The 26692-nt window shown below is 32.7% G+C and overlaps 4 protein-coding genes across 6 annotated transcripts; 3 read left to right on the top strand and 1 right to left on the bottom strand.

Moving 5' to 3' along the window:
- Positions 1-374: 374 nt before the first annotated feature.
- LOC123712547 (protein big brother-like) lies at positions 375-6267 on the top strand. Its single transcript, XM_045665705.1, has 3 exons — positions 375-644; positions 979-1158; positions 5579-6267. Exons 1-3 carry the CDS (start codon positions 471-473, stop codon positions 5933-5935), a joined length of 711 nt encoding a protein of 236 aa, XP_045521661.1. The 5' UTR covers positions 375-470; the 3' UTR covers positions 5936-6267.
- A 6783-nt stretch (positions 6268-13050) lies between these two features.
- Positions 13051-14615, top strand: LOC123712335 (AKT-interacting protein). Its single transcript, XM_045665363.1, has 5 exons — positions 13051-13421; positions 13498-13562; positions 13639-13739; positions 13834-14021; positions 14300-14615. The coding sequence occupies exons 1-5, from the start codon at positions 13345-13347 to the stop codon at positions 14550-14552; spliced, it is 684 nt and encodes a 227-aa protein (XP_045521319.1). The 5' UTR covers positions 13051-13344; the 3' UTR covers positions 14553-14615.
- A 294-nt stretch (positions 14616-14909) lies between these two features.
- Positions 14910-15919, bottom strand: LOC123712336 (UPF0598 protein CG30010). The gene is made up of 2 exons (XM_045665364.1): positions 15615-15919; positions 14910-15541 (listed from the first exon to the last, which is right to left on the bottom strand). The coding sequence occupies exons 1-2, from the start codon at positions 15774-15776 to the stop codon at positions 15023-15025; spliced, it is 681 nt and encodes a 226-aa protein (XP_045521320.1). The 5' UTR covers positions 15777-15919; the 3' UTR covers positions 14910-15022.
- A 949-nt stretch (positions 15920-16868) lies between these two features.
- Positions 16869-26603, top strand: LOC123712139 (katanin p80 WD40 repeat-containing subunit B1). 3 transcript variants are annotated; one of them, XM_045665112.1, is made up of 16 exons: positions 16869-17135; positions 17215-17345; positions 17436-17769; positions 18091-18289; positions 18458-18608; positions 18988-19162; positions 19915-19992; positions 20578-20634; positions 22366-22539; positions 22883-23023; positions 23673-23775; positions 23958-24096; positions 24387-24527; positions 24888-25000; positions 25296-25370; positions 25641-26602. In XM_045665112.1, exons 1-16 carry the CDS (start codon positions 17105-17107, stop codon positions 25894-25896), a joined length of 2298 nt encoding a protein of 765 aa, XP_045521068.1. In that variant the 5' UTR covers positions 16869-17104; the 3' UTR covers positions 25897-26602. The 3 variants fall into 3 exon arrangements, with proteins under 3 accessions (XP_045521068.1, XP_045521066.1, XP_045521069.1); XM_045665110.1 differs by having other exon boundaries at positions 19915-20049; XM_045665113.1 differs by lacking the exon at positions 22883-23023 and having other exon boundaries at positions 19915-20049; positions 25641-26603.
- The last annotated feature ends 89 nt before the right edge of the window (positions 26604-26692 follow it).

Genomic DNA, 26692 nt, shown 5'->3' with positions numbered 1-26692 from the left:
TTTAGTGAGGCTTAAAATATCGAATTTCGTATCCTGGGATCATGCTCCCCCTATACATAAGCTATATTTATCTTACAAAGGAACAAAACATGATACAGTACATAAAACACTCGAATTGACGATAGAGCATAATGCCCATCATTATAAATTCATATGCTTTGTTACTTACAGTATTTATTTTGAAACATTTCGAGGGGAGAAAACCCTCTTTCCGCCTGATAGCTCCCGAAATTACGCAAAGGAGGCGTTGGACTGTGTGGGGCGGGAATGGATCGTTTGGTATTGGTCGGACGGCGCCCCTCCATTGGGAAACCCCGCCTCAAAGGAATCTCTGTCCCTACTGAGCTACGGACCTCATTCAGTGGTCGTAAGCCGTAGTGTCGAGTCGTGTATTGATTCCATTTCGCGTCGTCGACAGTTTACAGTGTTTTAGTTCTAGTAATGCTAAGTGTGTTGTGAAGATTAATGTTATGCACGCAATGAGTGATCCTGCGTCCCTCGCCGGAATGTTACCATTTGACTCCATTGGGCTATATGAGCAGCCTAAACCGAGGTTTATATTTAAGATGCCGCGAGTGGTTCCCGACCAGAAGGCGAAGTTCGAATCTGATGATCTCTTTAAAAGACTGAGCAGGGAGAGCGAGGTAATTATTTAATTAGAAATTGATTTGCTAAATTTTCCAGATGACGTGCTTTTCTTTAACCCTTTGCATTAAGGACTTATGTATTCTCTTTTCTTTTGGGTAGACAGGTTTTAGTCTAATTAAATGTTATCAACGTGATAATTATAAAATAGGCTTTATTGTGGTCACATTTTTCTTAAATATCGAATAGGTATTCATATTTTTGTGAAATGAAATATATTTTACTCAAATATTATATATAGTTTTTGCGTTCGTCATAATGAAAACTGTACTGTTAAAAGGAATTTCTAAACGGATATCGCAAGAAGTAATAACTAAGTTGTGTGGTTTCTAGGTTAGGTACACAGGCTACCGGGACCGACCCCCAGAAGAAAGACAGATGCGTTTTACCAGCGGCTGCCGTGAGGGTCACACCGAAATCGCCTTCACTGCTACCGGAACCAACCTCCAACTTGTCTTCGATCATTCGCCATACAACAACCGGGGCTGTGACTTCCAGAAAGAAAACGGCAAAGTAGGTTATAGTTTTCTTTAATTATGTGAGCTTTCCCGCGTAGGTTTATTTTTTAACACAATAATAGTGTTCAATAAACCCACTTCCCTCTATAGCTCAGTGTTGCTGAGTTTTTATTTCCACGGATATAGACTAGGTGGATTATATTTTCTTATACTTAATCAAAATATCTGCATTAGATGACTTGGCAAAGTTGCATATTAATTATGTTGGTGATAAGTCAAAAATATAATGGTAGATAGAGCAATTTAGAACTTGTTTACAGTTACGAAATATTTCCTCATAAGTAATGACTAATATTAATTAGTTACCTGTTTCATTAACTGGCTAATAAAATAATAAAACTGAGCGAGATGGATTCCACTGTGATTTACCTCGTCATGACATTACTTATTTATCTTTCAAAGACTATATTGATTTTTTTATATAATTCTTATACCATTCATCGGGTTTTGACACACTAATTTCTTCTTCGCTACAACTATGGTTTTATCTGATCAGCTACGGTATTTTGGTCTATCTATTCGTCGTTTACCGCTTGGACCAGGCTATTACGTCCACCTATTGTCTGGGTATCGTAACTAAAATGATCAGAGATCATTTGAGTTTTATAGCGATACAGATTAATACAAAAATAAAAATAAATAGTAAGAATAATTTTATGGTAGCACAGCCTTAATCTTTACACAATTATTGTTACTTAAATTATAGACTATAGTATTAAATTATGGACGAATGAGAATTTTTTAAATATATTTAAATAAATACAATAACAAGACAAGAAGATTTGTATGATAATTAATTAATGTAACTAACTGTACTGTACAAGCTTACTTTTATCGAAAACTCAAGGAAGCCCGGAAGGTAAATAAAACAAAATCCCTAAGTTTATAAATCTTGTTCTAAATTATATTCAAGTTAATTTATATTTCTTTTCACGCGTTAGGGAAAAAGATGAGTAAATTTTTACGATGCGCGCGCACACCCTCACAAAAAACCGACACCCTGAAGGTAGCTTTAGCCAACATTTTAGTTTTTGGAAGTTATACTTCTTTCTGTGCGTTTGGGAAAAATGATGATAGTAAATATTGTCTATCGTTAGTGTATTCTTTTCTACAAACGTTTAAGGTTTAAGATAAAAAATTTGAAGTTCTTGTTACGCCAAAGTACGCACACAATTTTTTTTTAATATGACTTTTTCTTGATATTCGCAATTTTTAGTGACTAATAAATTGCTTAAACAAATGAGTCACTTCAAGGCAAAGGCTTGCAACGTAATGGCGTTCGGAGCCATAGCTGCTAATGACTTAATTTCTCTTATCAAGTACCGGCTACGAAAATTAAGACATAAATAACAGAACAAAAAACATAATACCATACATAAAACGCCGGTCACGCTCTGTAGCTAATTCATGTTGAATGAACGACATCTTTTCTACTCCGTTGATTGTTCCGGTTCACTTAATGTATAGGCATGTGAGTGCATTAATGGTTAAGTTATTTGGAGAATATTATATCTAAAAAACAACTTTAAAAGTATGACATAAGGAAGAAGAGCGCAGGAGTTGTTTTACAAGAATTCTGCTAAGAATGTTGTAAACTTTATCATAATGTAATAGGCACCGTATTTATACTATACTACTACTACTACTTCTTTGAATAATAGAAATAAGAAATAATAGGGAATGTTATTAACAAAACCTTTCAACTAATTAAACATAGCTTAATTCGCATTTTTATAAGGTGTATTATCAAAGTTTTTTGTGACAAAACAGTTGCGCTACAACCTTTTAGGTCCGGCTCTGTATGTAAAACAAATGATAACCAAACACGCGTGATCATTTGTTTGATCATTGTCACGTGACCGTCTGCTTTTTGGGGTCCACGGCATGCTGATCTCTGATTCTTGTTTTCTTTGTACGTTCAAATTCACACGTATAGCTAGCTCTCTGTGCACCAATTGAAAGGTGAATTACGACCTCTGTACTCGCGTAAATCAAAGTCAATATTAGGCACCACATTGTTTGTACTATTTTGTGTGAAGTAAATCCTACTGCACTGTAATATGCTGTAAATATTTAGAACTGATAAGAGTAATTGTTATTTAGAGTTCTGCCTCATCTCGGAAAATTACAGAAGGCAGGCATCGAAATGCTAGCACTTGAAAAACCCATTTGTTGGAAAGTTTTATTGAATTTGGCCCCTTCGTTACGCACAGGCCCGCCCGCTGCGCTTCTATGAATACTTATATTTATTTACACTTGGTTCATTTAACATTACAGACGAGTGTGCACTAACCCTCTTCTTTTAAATTTAATAAAATTTGCCTCCTATATCGAAAACGTACGATAGAAATTTGTTTTCTTGGCTCACTGGTGATATAGATTTGGTTGCACAACAACAAAGTTTCTCGTAAACGCTTTTTATAACGTAGATAAGCAACGAGCGTTTGGTGCAAAGTTAGACACTGATCTAATAATATATGAGACCTCTACGTCGGTTTGAAAACGATATTAACAATTTAAAACTGCGTTTAAAAAAGGCATCTGGTAAAAAAGGTTTAAACAAACTCTCAATTTTTAAAAACATATAATTATGAAGAAATAATTTAATGGATCATATTTGACTTCTGTCACATTTAGCTTCAATGGAGTGCACTGACACATTCCGACGACTTTCAGTTCACTCTTTACAACAGAAATTATTTATTATGTTAAGAATAGTTATAATTTAGATTCGTGACAATAAATCGTAAAATTACCTACTTCTTAAAATTCAGATTTCTTACAAGAGAAGAGAAATTATATATTATGCACGCCGTTACAGGGTTACTGTTAATTTTGACGTCAAATGTGATCAGTTGAAATTGTATTTTGCCTTGTAATTAACAGATACAGTCTTTAAAACATCACTTCGTAAAGTAAAATACTACGCTAGGTATAACTTATATAAGTCTATTGTATATTCCACCGTACCGCACAGAATATGAAATACTAAAAATAATTTTAGTATTTCATTTTCTCTTACTATAGTAGAAATCAAAATACACACCAGGGTATATATATCCATATATTGTATAATAACAGTGGAAAATCAATACGGAAAAGCCCGCGAAGGGTGGAAGTGGAAAGCTCCGCCCGCCCAACAAGATGGCCGCCGATTTTAATTTTCCCCTTCTGTCCTCTCCAGCCTTCAGATGTAATAACTAAGCTTTGCGGAACTTACAGTTCGTTTAATAGATTTACTAGATAGCGTTCGTGTATTCTCATTCTCATATTGTATTTCTAAATGTATAGGCAACATTTAAAGTATAATATACACATGTACATTATACTTACTATACCTCCAAAATAACGCTATATGATAATAATAATACGTTTACAGATATGTATTCTGACCGCATTAAGTATTATTTAAAAAATAAGGTTTTTTTGATATAAATACCTACTCTATAAAGCGCGCGGAGCGTCGTGTATGAATAATAAATTTCAAAGAAAGTTTATGCCTAATTAATTGCCTTATGCCAGAAAACAATTTATTGAGCCTTGAATAAAGAACATAATTTGGGTATTACAATTATTTTATTGTATTAGGAAAGTTTTAATAGTGTTATGATCTGTTCCAATCACTACGTCGATGGGAAAATTAAAAGTTAATTTATTTAGCTATAGAGTTTAATTAAAACAGTTTGTATCCTTCAAAACGGCCATACGGTGAGCATAGGGTTTGTTAAAACGGTGCTGTGGTTATTATTGTAATTACTAAAGTTGAGGTTAACTTAATAATTAAATGTTATATAAGTCCTGGAAAGAGCGGATGCGAAACAAACAAGCACGCAATACTTTACGTCTGCCTTCTGTCGTTTTAAACCATGCTTTTTGAAGAAAAAAAACGTTCTAATAAATACAGTATATATGCAGTATTTTTGAATGGATATGCAGTATTTTGGAAGGTTATGTGTGTGTATATATAATAATTTGCACGCATTCCTAATTCAAAATTATTTTTTTATTTAAAAAACTTTTCTATGGAAAAACGACTGCCGACTGGGGCTTTTATGTTTAAATTTACGATTCTAAGAAATTGTGACCTGAATTTTGAACTTAGAAACCGAACATAAATCAATGCATTCATTGCCTAATCTTAAAAATATATTGTAAAAATCAAATATAATAAAAAATGCAATATAAATTAAATTTTTTCTTACGATATAGGGTCACCGATTGGATAATTACTTTAACATGAGAAAAAAACTATGTAGACTGAGCTATGGAGGCAATTATAAACCTTTTTCGGCAAACTACTTAATCATCAAAACCGTCTACAGTCAATGACAAATGCTTCCTTCGTCCACCACCTACATCGATATTTTTTGCTCCTCTTTTTGTTTTCTAGGAATTAATATAGACCTTTTTTTCAGGCCCATATCATATCCCGGTTCATAATGAATGGAGTGTGCGTGAGATGGCGTGGATGGATCGATTTGGAGCGTCTGGATGGTGCAGGGTGTCTTGAACTTGACGAAGAACGCGCAGCCATTGAAGATGCAGCCTTGCGTGACCAAATAGAACGTTATAATCAGAGGCTGCGTGACTTTGAAGATAAACAGCGCGCTTACAGAGAACACGGCGAGGATATGCGTGGTCATTCACAGGTCCATGGCGTTCAGCGTTGCCACCCGGGAAGGCAACCACCTCACGCACCACATCCATCCCATCCACATCCCTCACACCCTGTACACATAAAACCTCACTCTCAGGGTGCTCTCATATCGTAAATTCATATTATTATTTCTATTGAAAGCTATTCAGATTGTCAAGCAAGCAATGGATTCAAACCCAAATGTACCTTAGATGAAGAAAGTATTGCAATCGTAGTTATAAGATTTTTATAGCGGTATGAAAGTCTTTTGTATTTGTATTCACCATAAGCGAAATGTCTCGTAGTATGGATATCATATCGTAGCTAAACGTTTTATCCTACGAAAATGAATTTTTTGACTTTAAAATTTTAGAATTGCTACATTTTTGCTCGATACTTTCTGAAATTATAAAAATTATTTGTATGTATAAAGTGATATTACGTTGATTTAGTTGTGTTATTTAATTTTAAGATAATTTGTTTATTGAATGTGATAGTAATATGAATAAATATGTATAAATTTTAATATTGGTTTTTATTTTTGTAACCTGTTATTTTTAATTACGCAATAGTGAGAAAAATAATCCGTTAATAGAATGGGTTTCATTGCTTTTATAACAGATGATGTTTCAACTATTTTAATTACTAGAGGTGTATAGGTGCCTGTTAAAAATTAATTACATATACGTATAAACTTACCTTATTTAAGATATACAGTATATGACTATACAGAATGGCCAAAAAGTCGTGGATCAAACGCAACTAGGTGTTAGATGGGGTCATCAGCTGCAACAAATTGTTCTAGAAGAGGTCCTTAAACTCGATCCCTGGAGAGTTATAATTTATTTTGCGTTTTCATAAGAAAATAGACTTTTTTTACTAATTCTTATTAAAATTCGAAAAAATCTGTATCTACATACTGTATCTTTTTCATAATGTCCACTAGATTGGACTAATGTATATTTATGGTTGTTTATTGGGTGTATTGAAGATATTAAGTTTTACGAAATGAATTTCTCAAATCATAACTCTTGTTTACTTCGGACCATACTGTTGAAAAAATTTGAAGCCACGTATAACGTCTTTGAAGCCATGAGCCGTCAAAATAATCGGTACTCTGTGCCAGACGTTCATGTTAACATTGTACTGTGTGTGTAATTTTCCATTAGCAAGCAGCCGGGATTCAAAAGCATAACTTAAGGTTTGAGAATGGCACCAGATTGCTCATGATTTAATATTAGTAATGGTTTCTTTTAATAAAACCTGCACAAACACATTATTAACGCATTTATTGTAAAGGCTTTTAATAGCAGTGTTTTCAAATAAATAAACTTTTCTTTACAATACTGCCATAATTAAACTGCGGTAATACTGCCAGCGTTAAAGGGACCAAAGTTTAAAAAAAAAAATTTTTTTCTTCTATGTAGGTTGAGAATATTGTAAATATATTTATTGTTATAATTACTAATAAAGATCCTGTCTGTGGACCAATTTTGAAGATAATAGTCGAATTAGCTTTGAATTTATCATATGAAACTTACTTTATTATTAAACCCATAGGTTCTTGGCAATGATATCCAAAATTAGTCTCATGGGACATTCATGTACTTTTAGGTAAACATAAACAAAAGCGAATATAGTAATAAAAAGAGATGTGATCGTACTTACTACTAAATGATTATTTTTTATCGATTTTCGCAACGAAGTGTTTAATAAATAAACTAATCAATAATTATTATATAAGTTTTCATATAACCTACCATTTAAAGATGTCAATTATGCACATTGTTTTTGCTTTCATTTAATGATATGCTATTGGTAATAAACATACTTAAATCTTAAATGCATTTTTAAGTTAGTTGTAAATATGTTTAATTTGAAATAACTAGCATTGAATTTTTTTCTGTTATGTTAAATATCCGTGTATTTTATCTAGATTTTTAAGAAAATAAACTTTAAAGACCGTCCGTTATCAGGTAAAAATTTCTTATGGATTCTTGATAAAATAGCAATTAAGTGCTATTAGGCAATCCAACACATGTTATTGTGCAGGGCTGTTGCACGCACGCGCAACGCACCTGTGCGAACCCTCCACCCTCGCCTAATTTTGTAATTTACTAAGGAAATGCACCGCTTGTTAAACATGAGCTTAATTGCTGTTTAAATGTTTTTAATTAATCATTAAACAGTGAACCGTAACACATACACTTCGCGGCTCAATGGGTTTTTAAAAATCCACGCTTTTGAAAACGCGGGAATCTATTTGTTATATATTTAATGTGCAAACCAATGAATAGCAAAGAAAGTGTGTTTATATAAAATAAATAGAAGAACATATATAGAAAAAAGTAAGGCACTTTCAACCGCGCCCCACAGTTATATGGAAACGTCAAGGCCAATAGGATCTTTTAAGAAAAGAGCTCACAGATTCCTAGGTGACCGACGAGCCTTCTCGCTGTGTGACTGTCCATGAGTCTCTCTCTTACCGTCAGGTGCTCTTACTTAACGTCAGGTGAGCCTCCTGTGCTCGTTTAATAATATAAACTTAATGCCTATGTAGAATCGAGTAGGTATTTCAGGTAGACTAAGTTCGAAGATAAATACTTGACTGTAAAACACAGACATAAAAACGTTGTTGAATTCTTTAACTAACTTTTTATCTTGAATAATATTTTATTGTGACACAAAACCTTACATTCTCAGTAGCAAGATGGAAGCCATCCGATAAAACAAGTTGTAAGGGAATTCTTTTGTCAAAACATGGTTCAAAAAACAGAATTAAATTTTACGCGAAACTAAGCTTTACATTATCATATGATTTTATCTTTTATTGTGACGCTAGACACCTTCCCGGTCAAACAAGCAGGTACCTCGGACATCGATGACAGCAAAAAACACCATATTCACAATGAACCCGCGATTTATCAGTGCATTTTGTGCAAAAAAAAACCCAGGTCAGTTAAGAAGCACTAAAAGAGCATTTTGTGTAATCCGCGTGGAGCGTGGGAACGATATGGCTTGTTGCCCGCATCCGCATGTTGTACAAAATGTACATCAGAGAGGATTCAATTTGACCAAAATTAAGGCATGGGTATGTAGCTATTTTTTAGATCTACTTACTGCTTTTATTCATACTTTGTGGGTATCTTGGCGTATGATTATCTAGTATGTAATTTTGCCAATTCAGCAATTGTATCTACGAATAATTATAACCAAATAGGTATGACCAATAGAACTAATAAAACGCAATGTATATAAATTCCTGTGTCCGAATGTTCTAGATTTTGTACAAAGCAAGTGCATCATAGGCCAAAAGAAAAATTCCCCAGTAATCCAATTCAAATACTCAGAGTGCGTTATATCAAGACGCAGAGGCAGCGAACTATATATACATATAGCCTATATTAAAAAGAGTATCGTCTTTTCGAAAGAGTTGAAATTCGATATAAAATAAACCAGTCTTGTCGCCGTGCTCATATCACGCATGACTTGATGTAACTCGGATGCTTTGAAAACTTATAAGATGCACTTGTAAGTCTTCACAAGACAAGGGTTAACATACGAGACAAAGATAAAGAACTGAACTGACTTCTTTCCTCTGTCACTACATGCAGGGAGCAGGCATCCGGAGGTTCGGGTTTTGATTCCTAGCAATACTTATGACGGTAAGTCATAACCTAGTCTATAAACATATGTCATAATCTATTCTCGTTTGAGGTCTTATCAGTAGACACAACCCCAACAAATTTCATGTATTAACTTTATAAGATATATATCAACTCACAGTTAATTTTATGATAACTAATCTAGCACAATTTATTTATAATTATTTTATTTATTCTGTTATATTATGTATCGCTGTACCGAAGTACTATAGTTACTATCGGACAACTCAGCTGTCATTTTCCTTTTAATTAAACTAAATTTATCGGAACCTAATTATAATGGTTAACGCTTGCCTAATGAGGAAAATAAACTCTAGATACACAGTTTGTTTACACAGTTTTAAATTACAGTACAGCGATCATACATTAAACATTGGTTTTATAGCTCAGCCATGGATGTGAGCGGCACTTTAAAGGTAGCGCCATCTTCCATATGTTTCCTCGAATTAACGTCTGTTTTCTACGAAGAAAGCGTCTGTCGTTAAACATAGATAACTACATAAAACCAAATTGACTGCTTGTTTATAATAAAATACGTTTATTGCCAGATGCAAGGATATTTGTATGCAGTGAAGACATCTTATAGGATGTAAACATGACTCATTGCGCCATTCAAAATGTATCGATGCTATTGAATAAATTATGTATTAGCTATCATTGCTTAAACGGATTAAAAAGTATTAGTTCTAAAATCACTCTCCAGTACTAATGTAGACGAATAGGAATCAGAAAAATACTTTGATTTTATCATCATAGCAAGCCAGTTATGATGTAGTTAGTTTATGTAGTTGCATATATCATAATGAAAACACAAGTTACTGTTTAAAACCACGCTATGAGGTTTTAACTTTTAGGAATACGTCTAGGGTACGTGTAGCGTCATACGGAGAATTAATTTATTTTATATTTTGGTATTGGGCCTAACTATAACAGCCAGTATAGTACTAAAAGCAAATCCCTAATAGTATTGTATCAAATTTTTAATTCGCTTGCCTTCGCATATTATAATACAATTACCGTTGTCACAATTAAAATTAAAATAAATAAATAGCGCCAAAACCCACAACATTCGATATTAATTACTAGATATAGTCAAATTTTCAACTTCCTGTAAATTCGCGAGAGATTCTATTTTTAAATTTGTTTAATTATTGATAACCTATGAGTTAAAGAGTCAGGATCAGTCTCCGATCACTTGGGGATGCAAGAGTAGAGTTTTTCCGAGAGGCAAAAATTACTTAAAGTTATTGATACGCGTGAGGATAAAATTAGGAATTTAATAAAAGAAAATAAAACTTAATTAAACATATAACTGTGAAAATCTAAATATTTTATTATGTACTTAATGGTCAGACCGGTGGATAGGTGAATGAATTTGTTTGTATCTATGCAACTAGTTTGTAGTTCATTCAAGTCTTTTATTAACATGTATTAACCTAGATATAGAGAACTATTAAAATTGAAAAACACGTATCACCAATTAAATACAGAGAGGATATGTTCGATAATCTTTGGCCACGTGTACGTTAATCCCGACTAATTGACAGAGCGCGCCGCCTGATCCCTGGATGATCAGGTGATCTAATCCCGGGACCCTACAGACGCAACGGATTTCAATATGTACAAATAATAAAGATTTATGTCGAGTAGATAATTTTTAGTATTACATAATATAATAGTATTGATAAAAACAATGAATTTTTTGTTTCAAGTAAAATAGATATAATTTCATTATTTATTTATTTCATATTTAATATGAAAACCAAAATAAAACCAATATATTTACTTATAATATATTTGTTTAATCCCGAAAAGTCAAGTTTAAAGATTTAACCAAATCGCTATTTCGATAAAATAAATAAGTAAAACATTGAAGAAGTAAGTATCTATTTCAAAATAGATAAACCTCACTGTTTCTCACACGAAGGTTCTGTTAGAAGTGTCCCAGTAATTGGGTTTTAAAAAAAAGAAAGATGAGTTCAGGATACAACTGAACTTTTATTTGATTGTAAGAAATTACAGAATATTAAAATGAAGCCAACAAATGTGTGTCCGCGACGGAGGATGATACCGAACTAATTTCATATTTTAAGTATCGTTTCACCTCTCGGTGAGAAATGCTGACTAAACAGAAGGTATTAGTATGTCAGCCAGACAGGGTGCAAAGTTATAATATAAAAATTCGTTTAAACAAATATATTATTTACTCCTTGAGCTCTGTATCTACAACTAATTATTCAAGGTAAAAAGGAATTTAGAAGGACACCTAGCTGCAAACGCATGTCTCGGTTAAATAATCTGAAATAAATTCTGGCTTTTTATTAATCTTTGATGAATGTTTGAATACCGACGTAGATTGCCAAACAATAAGAAGTGGTCGGCAATAAAGACAAGAGATTTTTTTTAAATTAAGATAAATAAATCAAGTAAACTACGCTAAAGTCTTGTAGAATGTGTGTATATAAATGTAATTTAAGTTTTGTAAGGACAATTAGTGAATCGCTGTCAAATATTTCATTTCTTGTTGACGTGTACGAGTACTTGCTGATACTATCGTAGTTTGCTCATAGATTTTGATAGGCGTTACATATTTGTACATTTATAAAAAAAGTTTCTATTTTTGTTTTTGTGTATGGACAATTGCTCGACATAATTTTTTAGATCATAAGGAAACAAAAGTTAATAATATCTATCAGTCACATAATCATAAAAATTAGGATTTTTAGACGTTAATACTACTATTTAATGCACATGCGCACTTGTAGCAAGATTCTTAAGAATATGTTTCATAAAAATGTTTAGAATTTAATTAAATAAATATTAGAAGCTAACACTATTATCTTAAAACTCGTTGTGCTACTAGCACATTATGATATTTCGTTTTTTTAATGTATGTGTAGGTATTAACTAATAAAATATTAACCAATACAACGCGTTTTAAGTGTTTATATTGGAGTAGTTTAATCATAGACATAGTATGTAAACTCCAAACAGCGGTAATATACAGCTTCATACAGCCGTTCGTCTTTGAGACATGGTTGCCGTGTTATGACTTTCTTCTTTAAATTGTCTGGACTAGCTTGATTGTCTAAACGGTGTCCTTAGTCTTGTATCGCAGATATTGTTGTTAACGACAACAAAGACTAGCTTTTATTACTAAGTAATCCGTCTCCGTCTGTCTACGAAACAAGACTTGTTATAAACGGTGTGATACGAAGCCCTACAAACATATAAAACGTCGTAACACTTACAAAAGAGTTCTCATCTCATAACAGAGAGGTCTCATTGCTGCATTTGTGATGGCAGATGGATCAAAAAGTTATTTTGGTTATTATTAATATTTACTTGGAATGCTCAGTGGGAAGAAGGAGGACGGACTACAATCCCTAGAAGGTCGAGTACTAGTGTACAACATAATGTCATGATCTTAGTGTAGTACTCGAATAAAAACTATTTTATGTATATTGTCTGTTTAGGTCAATTATTTTGACTGAATCATTGACATTAGTGACGTGTGTTACCAGGCCATAAAATTAAAAAAAAAAAGTGACGTGTAGTCAGTTGTCAATTGACCGTTGTTTACCAATTGGCATTTATTATATTTAATCATATTAAATACTTTTACAATTTTACTGAATCATGTTCAAAATTGCTAAATTATATTAAAACTTTCAAAATTAGATACTAGCGTTATGGCACTATTTTTATATTCATCTTGCTAACATAATTTTACTCTCACAAACGTGTTTTTACTTTGTTTCCACAGATTTCGCTGTTAACTTATTTGTTTTTATGTTTTAAAATATTTAGGAAGTAATGTTTTGGTTATAATATAAACAGGGTACCTCTAAAATACGAGTAAATATTCCAAGAAATACATATGAGTAAAGAAAGTGGCAGCAATATGAAGGAACTCTATTCCATATTTCATCAGGAATACATCATTATGGCGGAATAGTAAGTTCGTGCAATATATTATTTATTACTTAAACTACAATTGGTATGATATAATAATAAAATACTTTAATTTCAGCCGTATGCTACAAACTGAAAACCTGGAAGGAATTTATGTAATACCATCATATGAAAATTCGTTTCGTAAGTATATCATAAAAATCTATATGTGATTAATGCATATTATTTCAGTCTCATATTAATTAAATTATTATTTCAGTGTGGTATGGTGTGATTTTTGTAAGAACAGGAATATATACTGAAGGAGTGTTTCGTTTTACACTATCTTTACCAGAAAAATTCCCAGATGATAAGGTTCCTGTAAGTCTATTATGTATATGTTAAAATTCTTTTGTGCAGTGCTTGAATGAATAACTGTAGGTTTTGAAATACTTAATTGTAATTTTATTTTTAGAGCATAACATTTACATCACAGTTATATCACCCAGCTGTAGATGCAAATAGTGGTCAACTAAATCTTAATGAAGTCTTTTCTCAGTGGGATAAGAAACAAAATCATATTTGGCAAATATTGAAATATTTACTTTGGATATTTAATAACATAAACATAAAAGCACCAGCCAATAATGAAGCATCGTTAATGTAAGCAATTTTTTTATTATTTATATCCATAATATGCTTTAACATCATTGGTTACAATATAAATGTGAGCGTTTTTCTTTGTTATTAATTGATTAAAATAAATTTGAAAAACAAACTAATTTAACAAACCTGTTCCTTATTGTCAAAATTAAGTGCTTCAAGCATGGGCTACTTTAGGAAAATTTTCTGTAAAGGATTAGCATCCTTAATATATCATGTTGCATGTTAAATTAAGATTTACTTGACATTATGAATTAATTTATTATTTACCATTTAAGGTTCAAAACCAACAAAAAGGCATTTATAGAAAAAGTTAAAGAATGTGTAACACTAAGCCATGAGCACATGTATGATGCACCGTTAACGGAGGATAAGCACTACATCACTTTTCAACCCTATGATCCGAAGATACATGATGTTGCTAAAAATAAAATGTTAAAACAGAAGGAGAATGATGAGAATTCTCATGGTATATCTTGGGTACAAACTGGATCTTATCAATCATTTTCAAAAGAACATACATCACAATAAATGAATACACTACAATTGATATTATATCACAAAGAAACTGTAGCCATATTAGAAAACTGTGATTATCTAAAAAGCACAACAGATAAGGTAGTAAGCCTTTTTAATATCTTTATTACATATTTACACTGAAAGTGTTTTCTTGTTTGATTTACATTATTTTTTATGTGTAATATAAATTTTTAATTTTAATGTACAAGCTTAGTTAGTAATTTTAAAACCCTTAATAATAAAATGTATGTATGTATATTAATAATAGTAGAGTCTTATTACGCTCCTTGTTTTAAAAAGTATGATTTCATTAATTTTGAAAAAGCCTGATTTTCTTTTCTTTTTTTTTTTTTGACTTGATTTAGGCAAATAAAATCAGATTTAATATATATATTGTATAAATAGTTCCTTAAATGAATATTTTCAAATATAGTTTTAAAAAAATGTTAATAAGTACTAACAACTAAAGATATAATTGTTTCTTATTCAGAATTGTCATTAATTTTCAAATTATACTGTTGTACTTTTTTATGAAACCACAACAGATCTAGGTCATAAATGATTTCATTCCATGTAAAATGAGTAGGTGGACTGCATTCTCCATTTCCAAAAGTGAAATGTTTACTTAATTCTATAGCAAGTTTTGATCTTATTAATCCTACTCCACCATATTTTTCATCTGCAGGATGGTATACTCTTCCAGTATTAGGGGACATATATATTTTTTCAGGCATCAATTTATGTGTCAATGATTCTCCTACGTATGCATAGGTAAGTAATTGAATTTTATGTGATTCCTTATTGATTATATGGGTAAAAACGATGGGTACATCATCACATCTTATATAATTTCGTTCTCGTCCACACAAAGATACATATGGAAATTCTTCTTGGTATCTTCCAGTTTTATTTAAACGAATTTGTTTAAAAAAGAATTCTAAAAACTTTTTCTCCTTAAAGCATGATGTAAAGTTTTTCATTTTAGAATCATCTAGAAATAACTAAAAAAAATATATATATGTATTATGAACTGTTAAAAACCATCAAACTAATAATAGATAATAAAACACCTACCATACCTTGATGATCAATATAATAAAAATATTCCCTAATTTTTGGCTCTGGTTCTTGACCTTGAATATATATTAAACTTCTTGAACTTTGTAAAAAAACATTTCTTGGTGATAATAAAGTAGAAAAACTAGTTTTAAATAAGCGTATACTAGTTGCACACATTTTTAACTAGCAATGTTATCTAAAACTGTTACCTAAACTGTATACTATTAATGTAACGTGATATTATTGAGCCTATTATTAAAATAATTGGTTAATATAATACATATTTATTGGAAATGTAGATAATTTCATTTGTATATAAAAGGTATTCCGTTTAAGCTGACAGTGACAGTGACAGACTTCAACTTAGAACTTTAGTCGTATGATGTTTATGTCGCAGTAAAGTTAAATCAGAGAGTTAATTGAATCTCTAGACAGTTAGTTAAATATCGGTATTCAATCATTTCGCTAGAATTTTCATTTAAATAAAGCAGCGTCGAAAACGTTTAACTATCTGTCTGACAGAAAGCCAGCGTGTTAATTAATTATGTAAAACAAGACTTCGCCATGATTATTTCATTAGTTATTGTTATTTCGCGAGACGCGAGCAGCGTTTGCCCAACAGCGTTCCGCTGCGCCGTCGCTGAGCCCGTATGCAGGCATATTCGCCTGAGTTCCCTGGGTTGAATGCCTAGTGTGACTCAATGGGATGCCAGACGTCATTCATTCAGAATGAATGTGTCCAGTACAGCAGGCGATATAGAGGGCTCAGGAGGAAATTTTTAGTGGGTCGGGATTATCTCTATTCCTCTGATTAGCAGATCGATAAGAGTCAACCATCCCCACAGTCCCCGCGATAGCGACTGCATGCGCTCGCGGGCCTGCAGTTCTGCATTTTTACCTCCTTTATAAATAGGCAACAACCTAGGAAAGTTTAGGAAACTCATTAAATGTTTCGTTCACTCACTTGTCTGACGGAACTTCAGCGACTTGATTAAATATTGATCTTTAATTAACTGTCTAGAGATTTACTTAGAAATAACACTTATAAATTAACCACTTGTGGTGTATGGGACTTGGGAGTAAACTAAGCTAAAAATGTTTAATAAGTAATTGAAAACTGGATAAAGTTTACGGTTTAACGCTTCTTTAGCTTGTAATTTGCAAACATATATAATATATGTATATATAACTGCAGTCTATTTGACAATGACAATTTGTAAGCAATTGATAAACTGTGGTGACAACTGACATTAGTAACTTTTATATGAATACAAATTGCAATACAAAATATCTCTAAATCTATTTTTATAAATTTTAGGAAATGAAATGAAAGGCACAAGCCTTTACTGAAATTCTTGTGTAAATCCGTTTCGCAAATTTCAACATACGGTTTTAATTTAAATAGGGCTATCACGATCGTACTAAGATCGAAAATGAAGAAGTGATTAAAATCGAATATACAAAAACCTGTAAAACGAGACTAGAACAAGGAATGGTTTATAATTATGGATACGCTAAGGAGATCATGGAAACTTCGTATGTATTATTGATGAAAAGAAGTATGAAATATTGTTTTCTTTAAGTTAGTAATATTAATGTATTTTACTTTTTGTAGAAGAATTTGTCGCCCACAAAGCGAATGTCAACTGTTTGGCCATGGGACATAAATCTAATCAAGTATTGGCTACTGGAGGCGATGATAAAAAAGTGAATTTATGGGCGATTGGTAGACAGGGATGTTTAATGGTGTGTTCTAAGTGTTTTAAAATTCATAAAATCTGTTCGTCTTAACACCTTTCTTTTTCATATAGTATTTAATGCATAACCAATTTTCAGAGCTTGAGTGGACATACTACCCCAGTGGAATGTGTGTGTTTTGGTCATTCTGAAGACTTGGTTTGTGCTGGTTCCCAAACTGGTGCGCTAAAAATTTGGGACTTAGAGGCTGCAAAACTGTTGAGAACTTTTACTGGTCACAAAGGAGCTATAAAATGTATGGACTTTCATCCTTATGGTGACTATTTGACCACTGGATCATGCGATAGTCATATAAAGTTGTGGGATACCAGAAAAAGAGGTTGTATTGTAACTTATTCAAGTCACCGTCTAGCTGTGAATAGTCTTCAGTTCAGCCCTGACGGTCAATGGATAGCATCTGCATGTGAAGATGGTAATTATATATCAGTTTGGTATTAATTAATTTGTAGCTGTAGGAAATAACTTCTTGATGATTGCTTCTAGCCTTAACCTTGCAATATATATATTTTTAATAATGATTAAATATAATAACAATATTGTGACCTTAATATTAATCATATCAGTATCACTTTTTGTATCACTCAAGATTTCTTGACTTTATGAAATTCTTCTAAACAGAATCTTTAATTATATTTCTAAAGCTGAAAACATGTCACACCTTTCCCGCTAATGCTGTTTATATCACAATCTTAGATTCAATATTAATTCAAATGCCTTTTGTAAATTATTACAGGGTTAGTTAAAGTTTGGGATGTTAGAATTGGTAAAGTATTGCAAGAATTCATGGAACACACATCGGCTGTCACCTGTGTTAAGTTCCATCCACATGAGTTTTTGCTTGCTAGTTGTGGCTCGGATAGAACAGTTAACTTTTGGGATATGGAAAAATTTCAGTTGGTGTCTAAGTTTGATAAAGATAACACATCAATAAGGTATGTTTTATTTGCATTATTAAAAATTCTAAAATGCTTTCTATGTTTAAAATTTTGTTGTTAAGTTGTTTTAATCTTATATCATCAATTTAAAAGTAATAATTTAGCAATCATTAAGTTTTATTATATGGCAATAGTTTGGTCTTTAATTGTAATACTCTTTGTCAGACATATGGCCTTCAGTGATGATGGTACCACACTGTTGGGTTGTGGTAATGATGGCCTACATGTAATAGGATGGGAGCCTGCCCGAGTCCTAGATACTGTAACAGGTCACTGGGGACAAATACATGATATGACAGTTGCGCAAACTCAGCTGGTTAGTGGGTTATTATGTAATCTGTAGACTTAGCATTGAAACAAAACTTGAATCTTTTAAATTAAAAACTCGCCAATGCCAAAGGCACATCGAGTACAGATGACAACTAATTTAGATTCCTTCTGTATGTAATATTGGAAACTCAACTACTGAATGATATTGCAGTTATTTTAAAAACTGCAATGGTATGTGTGGATGAATTAACACTATTTTTTAAATATATGTTTAATAAATAATGTTTTGTATCAATAATTTATTTACATATTATGTTCCTAAACTGGTATTGCACTCTTACATGATTCTAAATAAATAGTGTTTGAGGTAACTCATGGAATGTAGGAACATTATATAAAAAAAAACTTTTTGTTTACACCAACAGATAGCTGGATCTTTCCATTCAACATATGTAGTGCTATCAGTAGTGGACTTGAGTAAGGTCCATCCATTTGGAGGCCCCCCTCCGACTGCTCCGACTGTGGTAAGAGACCTGTCACCGTTCCAAAAAGGTCACACCGTGCGGAAGAGCTTCTCAAAGGAAAAACCAGCTAAGGAGGGTAAGTCTATTATGATATTTGTAAAGTTGTAATGTGTAATATTTAACTTTAGAGAAAATTCTGGCCTTAATTAATTCAATTGTTTTCCTAACAAACAATGGGAATGCCAAATGATTTATACAATATATAATATCTGTTGGAATATATTAAATTGCTTGGTAACGTGTGTGACTTTCAACCATGCGTCGTCGGTTGGATTCATGACTGCACTTTTTATATATTTTTTTTATATAATGGCATTTTATGTATTTAAATGCACTTGTAACGAAATATCTAAATCATCGTGTATATAACCATTGATAATGTTTTATTAACTAAACATCATACTTGTATAAACTAACCAAGCAGCAGAAAATAAATAATTCAATGGCGCTACCCTCTTTTTAAGGTAGGGGCTCAGATTTCTGTATCTGTTTCATGATAATTTCTTAATCTAATAGGCAAGTAGGTGATAAGCCTCCAGTGCTTGACACACGCTGTTGACTTTTTGGGTCTAAGGCAACCGGGTTTCCTCACGATGTTTTCATTTACCGTTCGAGCGAATTTTAAATGCGCACACAGAAAGAAAGTCCATTGGTGCACAGCTGCGGATCGAACCTCTGACCTCAGGGATGAGAGTCGCACGCTGAAGCCACTAGGCCAACACTGCTCAAATAAATGACTGCCGATTAATGTATTTAATTAATCATGATACCATTAAATAATAGTCTTATTAAAAGAACAGTTGTAAACATTACTCATAATACTTCCAGTATTACATAGACCTACGCTCCTTGACGAAAAGACAGCAGAGGAGTCGACGTCCGGGACGGAAGCAGACGAGGAGTCAGGTGCCGTTATATCCAATATTAATGACTACACTGAGATATTCCGACCCTCTAGAGCGCGTGAGTAGCACTTATAGCAAGCTTAAACACCCTTTTTCTTCACGCGCGCATTTTGACAATTGACATTTCCTTATTGCTACAGTAGAAAAATTAATTTATGCTGCTTCTTCAAAACTACTATCTGATATACTAACTATTCATTTTAGAAATGCTTTTCTATTTACGTCGGATATTAGAACACAGTAGATTTGCTTCAACTTCTTTCTCGTTATGGCCTTTCTAAACCCACTGTAGGTAAAGAACATACGCAGATAACTAAACATATAATTTAAATATTATATCTTAAAAACGATGCAAGAGCATAACTCAGTGAAATGCTTTTTAAGCGTCGCACATAAGATTATTCAGATCTATTGTGAAATTATTTAAATCATTGATTGAGAAATCCTTTATCTTTAATAGGCGACTCTATGGCTGTCAGACCATAGTTTAATACGAAACTATACGCTTCAAACATTCAATTTATTTATTAATACAATAAGATTAAATTCTTTGAGTTCAACAAATTAAATGAACAATTTATTTTAGTGACACGGACACCGCCGCCTGCTACGAGCCTTTCGTCTGAAGACTTCTCTGTGACAGGTAAGAAATTATAAACATCACTATCACTAAATCAGGCGTGAGACAGGGAAGCAATCTAGGGCCATTGCAGTTTGCAAAATGGTGAACAATTTACCACAGGTAAGTATTTGAGTAGGTAAGCCGTGCCTTCCTTTTGCAGACGATCTGAAATTACTGCTGTCAATACATGAGGTGGACGACTGTGAACGCACATACAGACAGTTTGTGAGTGGAGCGAAAAAAAAACTCCAATTAAACATCGACTAATGTACCGTGGTGATATTTAGTCGCAGTAAATTGCATCAATATGAGTAAGAGACCCGGGAATGTGAGTTGATGCCAATCGGAGTTTTCGAGATCATGTTGTGGACATATAGAGAAAAGCATACGGAACAATGGGATTTGTGCTTTTAAGGGCAACAATGTTCACTAATATCAAGCTTGTACAACGCTATGGTTAGCAGTATGTAGTGTAACGAGTGTGAAACTCGTCTGTTTGGGCTACGCATGCAACTACAGTGGACCCCCGGTAATCCGACAAATATTTTGCACGGCAGTTTCGGACTATAGAGTACTGAGATAGTCCGAATTCTTTTTTACAAAAAAATACCTTGAAATCCTATAAATTACAAATCCAATGATAAGATTCTATATGTTATATGTATGTACTCTGCAGTCTACGCCGCATCCACTTGCACTATTAAAATATTTAGGCGGTCTAAAATATCACTTTTTTCTTTAATTGTCAGTCTTTTGTGCTTTCGCTTCTGAGCTGGTGAGACGACATTACTAGGTAGCAATACGTAATATACAATGAATAAACAGTAAACAATGAACATAAGTTCTTCCAACTAAACAGCAAAACAATATCCTACACGTCGAGCACAATATACTTGTTCAATCATGTATTAGCGAAGAGTAATAAATAATAGACCGTGTCGGATTACAGGGAGTGTCGGATAAGACAGGCGCCAGATTACCGGGGGGTTGCCTAATTCGGCACCGGCATCCAATGTCCTGCCTTATGATGAAGCTCATACAAAATTAATTTACACGATACCTTTATATCGGAATGTATGACGTCTATCCCTACTATGGTTTAATGGGCCCGACATCGTTTGTCTTAGGGGTGGTAGGGTAAAATAAATTGAAAATCAGATGGAACCTACAGTTGGCCTACTATATACTGCAAGTCTTGCGGGGGATAATCTGGTCCAAGAACTCGGTTTATTTGTATGGCATATGTGCGACAGCGAAGGCCAAGGTGGTGTGCGATACCAACCAGCCCTTTAACCGGATCCCCCTTGAAGACGTTGCGCCTACTGAATGCTGTCTCCGAGACTATTAACATATTTATATGATCGCAGAGTGAATTCACCTAGCGGTATTGCATATATTATGTGATTAATTTTATATACTTTATTATATTTACTTTTTTTCTTGAATTTATCGTGTTAACATAGTCTGTAAGGAAATGTATATATTTATGTAAATTAATAATAATAAATAGGATAAGATTATTTGCGTTGACATGGCCAGAAATGCGTTGATACCTATAGTCAAAACGGAACCGAATTTAATGAAAGAACATCTCTTATCGAGATGTTAAAGCTTAAAGTTTCCGAGAAATTGTGATGAAACTTAGTAACATACTTCATTGGCATAAAAGCCCGATAGTTCATCGACAAACCTAAACCTAACAAGGTCCTAACCTATTGAGGTTTTATACATAAAACATATTTTTATTTTCAGGGCACGAATGTAAACTCGAGAGTGCAGTTAGTACGTCTTTACGTGACCTTTTGCTAGAGGAGCCCCCTCGCCCTTCGCCCCAGCCTTCGCCCCCTCAGAGGCAAAGGCCTGAACACTCGCGTATACCCACCGCTAGCCATTACCCCGTGTTGGAGAAGAGAAATGAGTTTCCCAGTAAGTCATACCACATCTCACATGGAATACGTTGCTTTGCTTAATCTATTGATGAAAACCGCGGATGCTTAATTTCGAAAATTTGCAACAATTTTTTCGTGTCCCGTTGTATTGGTATTCGTTTTTAGTCCTATACTAAAACGCGATTTGTACTCTTTTGTTATAATTCGTATAGTTAACACGATAGATCAATAAAATTATTCCTAGATTTTATAATTTTTATCATACCTCCGAAAATCTTGATTTGGAAATTGGTGAACGAATTAACGAGAACGTGAAATTCAAATAGCGTATTTTTTTTTTAAATTTAAGCTTCGTACTAACTTGGTATTAATATTGACAGGAATACTTGACAGCAATAAAGATGACAGCTTATTAACAAACGCGCAAACATCAACCATAAACAATTTCACTGTGAGCGTTCAGGCGCCATCGATTAACAGGCATAACTCATACAAGGAAACGAAATCGAACACCGAAATATGTAAGTTTCGGCTATTGCTTTTTTCTTGCTTAGCTTAGGTTTGTGGTTTAATTATAGGTCAATATAAATAAGTAATCCGGTTTACGAGAACCCAAAGTTTTATTGTTACCGCCCTTTTTATCAAAATTAACTTATTTAAGTATGCGAAGTTTTACGACTTAATATATTATCGCGTAAGTTCTGGGTATTATTGCGATAGTAGGTATTCTAATTTTGAATGAAAGAAAAAAAATCCTTACTTAGGGAGCGTTCAAGTATTACGCCACGCGGTTTTTGGAGATTCTTGGATCCCCCCTCCATAAAACTCGCCGTATCGTTTTCTATAGCCAATAGTAAATAGTCTTGACAACCCAGTGACTCTTTACACCTAAAGGTTACCATTATGTGGTGTAAAGTACTGGAAAGTAGAAACTAATATTAACGATAACGCGTAATTCAATCGCCGCCCCGCATCGTAACGTTTTACAAGAAGAACACCCTCCAATTCGTTACATAATACTTTAACGCTCCCTTAGCCGAGATGAAAATGAAAAAAAATACATATAATTTGTTCTTTTTGGTTGTTTGTTTGTTTACAAGAATACTTAAATTCAACGATTTAGTAATTTAGTTTAACAAATGGTTGATATTTTTGTAAAATCTCTTTCAGCGGGAAATAATCTACGGCCAAGTAACAGTGAAGTCTCCTTAGGCCCAACATCATTAGGGCCTAGATCTCTATCGTTTACCAGAGCATCTAGTCAGAACGCTAGGTAAAAAATTCTTATACCTATATATCTTTATTTCATATTAAATATCAAATTTCTCTTGTCTTTCAATGACCTTACAATATCCTGGCTGACAGTGATGACGTTACCAAATTATAATAATTATATTAAGATTCAATATGCTTACAGAATATTTTTTTACGAAAATAAAATAAATTTTTTTTTAGAACAAGATTTGATACGGCCACCCGGGAGCGAGTTATAACCAGGACAGTTGAAACTGCACCAGAAAGAGAACCAGAGCTAGAGTTTGTTCCCCTTTCTATTGATAAACCTGTGGGATTGGATTTGGATGATTTTGTGCCGGTAAAAATTATACAAAAGATCAGCAAAAATCACATTCTAGAACTTGTTTATTAAACTCTTATAGTATTGACTACAAGGAAGATATCGATTAAAAAAATATTTTTGGAAAAAAAATACATTTGGCTAAAGTTAAATTTTATTTTTTAAACAAAAAGAATATGTAGTGAATATACGATATTTTGTATCACGAGTCACGTGTCGGTTACACGTTAAAAGTGAGATAATGATATACGCGATGTTTTCTTTCTCTGTCTAACAATTGTTAAAATAGTTTTATATCCTATTTTTAGCGTGGTCTAACTGCATGTGGAGCTCGACGTGGAGGTCGCGGGGGCGGTGCAGAGCCTAGCGAACAAGAAGTACTTGGCGTGATGATGAGGGGACATGACTCCATGATGGCTGTTCTCTGTGCTAGACAACGGGCGTTACAGGTTATACACCTTATTATCAAAGTGGTTACCTTTATTTTATTTATGTTGGATATAAATAAAGCCCATGTATTTCACTTAAGTATAATGTAGCATTGTATTAGTGAAAGATTTTTTTAATTGGTGTAGTAGTTTTTGAGGTTATTCATTACTTACAAATATATCCTCGTTTTATTTTTAGTATAAATAGTAATTAGTATAAATGCACCCTGCATTTCCGACAAAATCAATTTATTATAATATTTAAAAATTGCGGGTAGTTACAAAAAACAATTTATCACCGTTAACGATGGGTGGTTAAATAAAATAAGATATTTCTTTAGTATAATGTTTAAGAATATTTAGTACCTGTTATTATTCCAGATTTTCCACTCAGTAAGAGTAAACAAGAGCCTTAAGTCGGCCCTTGAGTCGATTATTGCCTTAGAGGACGCCTCTGTTATACTGGATATTTTAAACGTAATGGCACACAGACCGTAAGTATATAATTATTTTTTTAAGTTTGCACCTGTGTCTACACAGTAATCGACAACACTTTATGTTTCGGTTTCGGTTTTCTGTATGTGGCACTTATATTTTTTTTAATACAGTTTAATCTGATTTTTAGTTCATAGAGGAAGTTTCAGAGTGTTATCTATGGTTCCCGTATTATTATATTGTTATTTTATGGATAAAATTAACTATTATACCAATTACAAAAGTTAGCCAATTGAATAAGTTTCTCTAAAAAGTCACTAGGCTTTCGTACGTAAAGGAATTTTTCTATTACAGAACCCTGTGGAACTTGGATATATGTTTGTTGATGCTGCCCAAGATATTCGAGTTGTTACAAAGCAAATATGAATCGTAAGTGTTATTTGTAATCATAGAAAATATGTACTTAAAAATTGCAAGCAGGCATGTGAAATCATGTTGCAGGGTTGACTTACAAGCTTTAGTATCTTAGCTTAATAGCTGTTGATAAAATATGTAGTGTGTATGGAAAACAACTTTTCGCATGTAAGCTCATGTCCATTCAGAAGGGAGATCTAATATTTTGTTTATTCAAGATTTATAGATATTTCAACAACTATTAAAATTCGATTTTGGTAAATTATAATTAAAACTTTATTTCAGATACATGCAATGTGGATGTAATGCTCTAAGACTTATCGTACGTAACTTCTCATCAGTTGTACGTGCGAACGTTAGCGCGCCCGTACGTACACTTGGCGTTGACATTCCGAGAGAGGAACGATATGCTAAATGTGCTCAAATACACCAGCTTCTGATAGACATTCGTGCCTTTTTACTCAAAAGACAAACACTCCAGGGCAGGTTAGGTGCAGCTTTCCGAGATCTTCATACATTAATGCAACAAGGCCTTGATTGAAATGAATCAACGGATAGCGCCCATGTACTTATTTATAAATCTCATTTAAAATTAGGGTTTTATTGAAGTTAAAAACATTTTTATACTTAAGACAACAATGATATAAAAAAATGAAAAACAATTAAATAAGAACTGAACTTTTATTAATAGCAGTAAACACTAATTAATTAATAAATAATGATTATTTCACTTATTAAGTTACTAATTATAATCAATATGTAACTAATATTTCTGTTAGTAATGTTAATATATTAAAATTGTTAATAATATGTTGGTTCAAATATAAAAACTAAACTGTTCTTTTTATATAACACTGATTTTACTTCTGACCCTATTTTATTCTAGTATTATTATTATGCATGAGTTCAAAAAATAGACTGATGTTATTTACTATATTTATTATAAATAAATCATTTATTGATAGTATTTTAGTGATTGTCTCCTTTAATTGTCTTTCGGAAAATAATTTCTCCTGATTATGCCAATAATGGTCAGAATTCTCAATAATACACCAGAAGATAGAAGGTGTATAAAAACCATTAACCAGACTGACAAAGACAATATCTAATGGAAACATACAATGTTCTTTTTGGCTTTTATAGTGTCAATACATTGTGAATATACTTACTTTAAACAATTACATGCATCTTTGAGGTTGTGTACCATAAAAAGGTATGTCAATATTTATTTATTTATTAACACTTTGTTATACTACAATATAAAAAAAATTGAACATAATTAAATCAAAAGGAGAGCAACTGGCGGACTTATCGCTTTCGAGTGATCGCTTCCAGGC

This window comes from Pieris brassicae, chromosome 7 (assembly GCF_905147105.1).
Source record: "Pieris brassicae chromosome 7, ilPieBrab1.1, whole genome shotgun sequence".
In the NCBI taxonomy this organism is placed as follows: Eukaryota; Metazoa; Arthropoda; class Insecta; order Lepidoptera; family Pieridae; genus Pieris; species Pieris brassicae.
The sequence above is the reverse complement of the archived record's forward strand: the minus strand, read 5'-3'. Positions and strand labels throughout refer to the sequence as shown.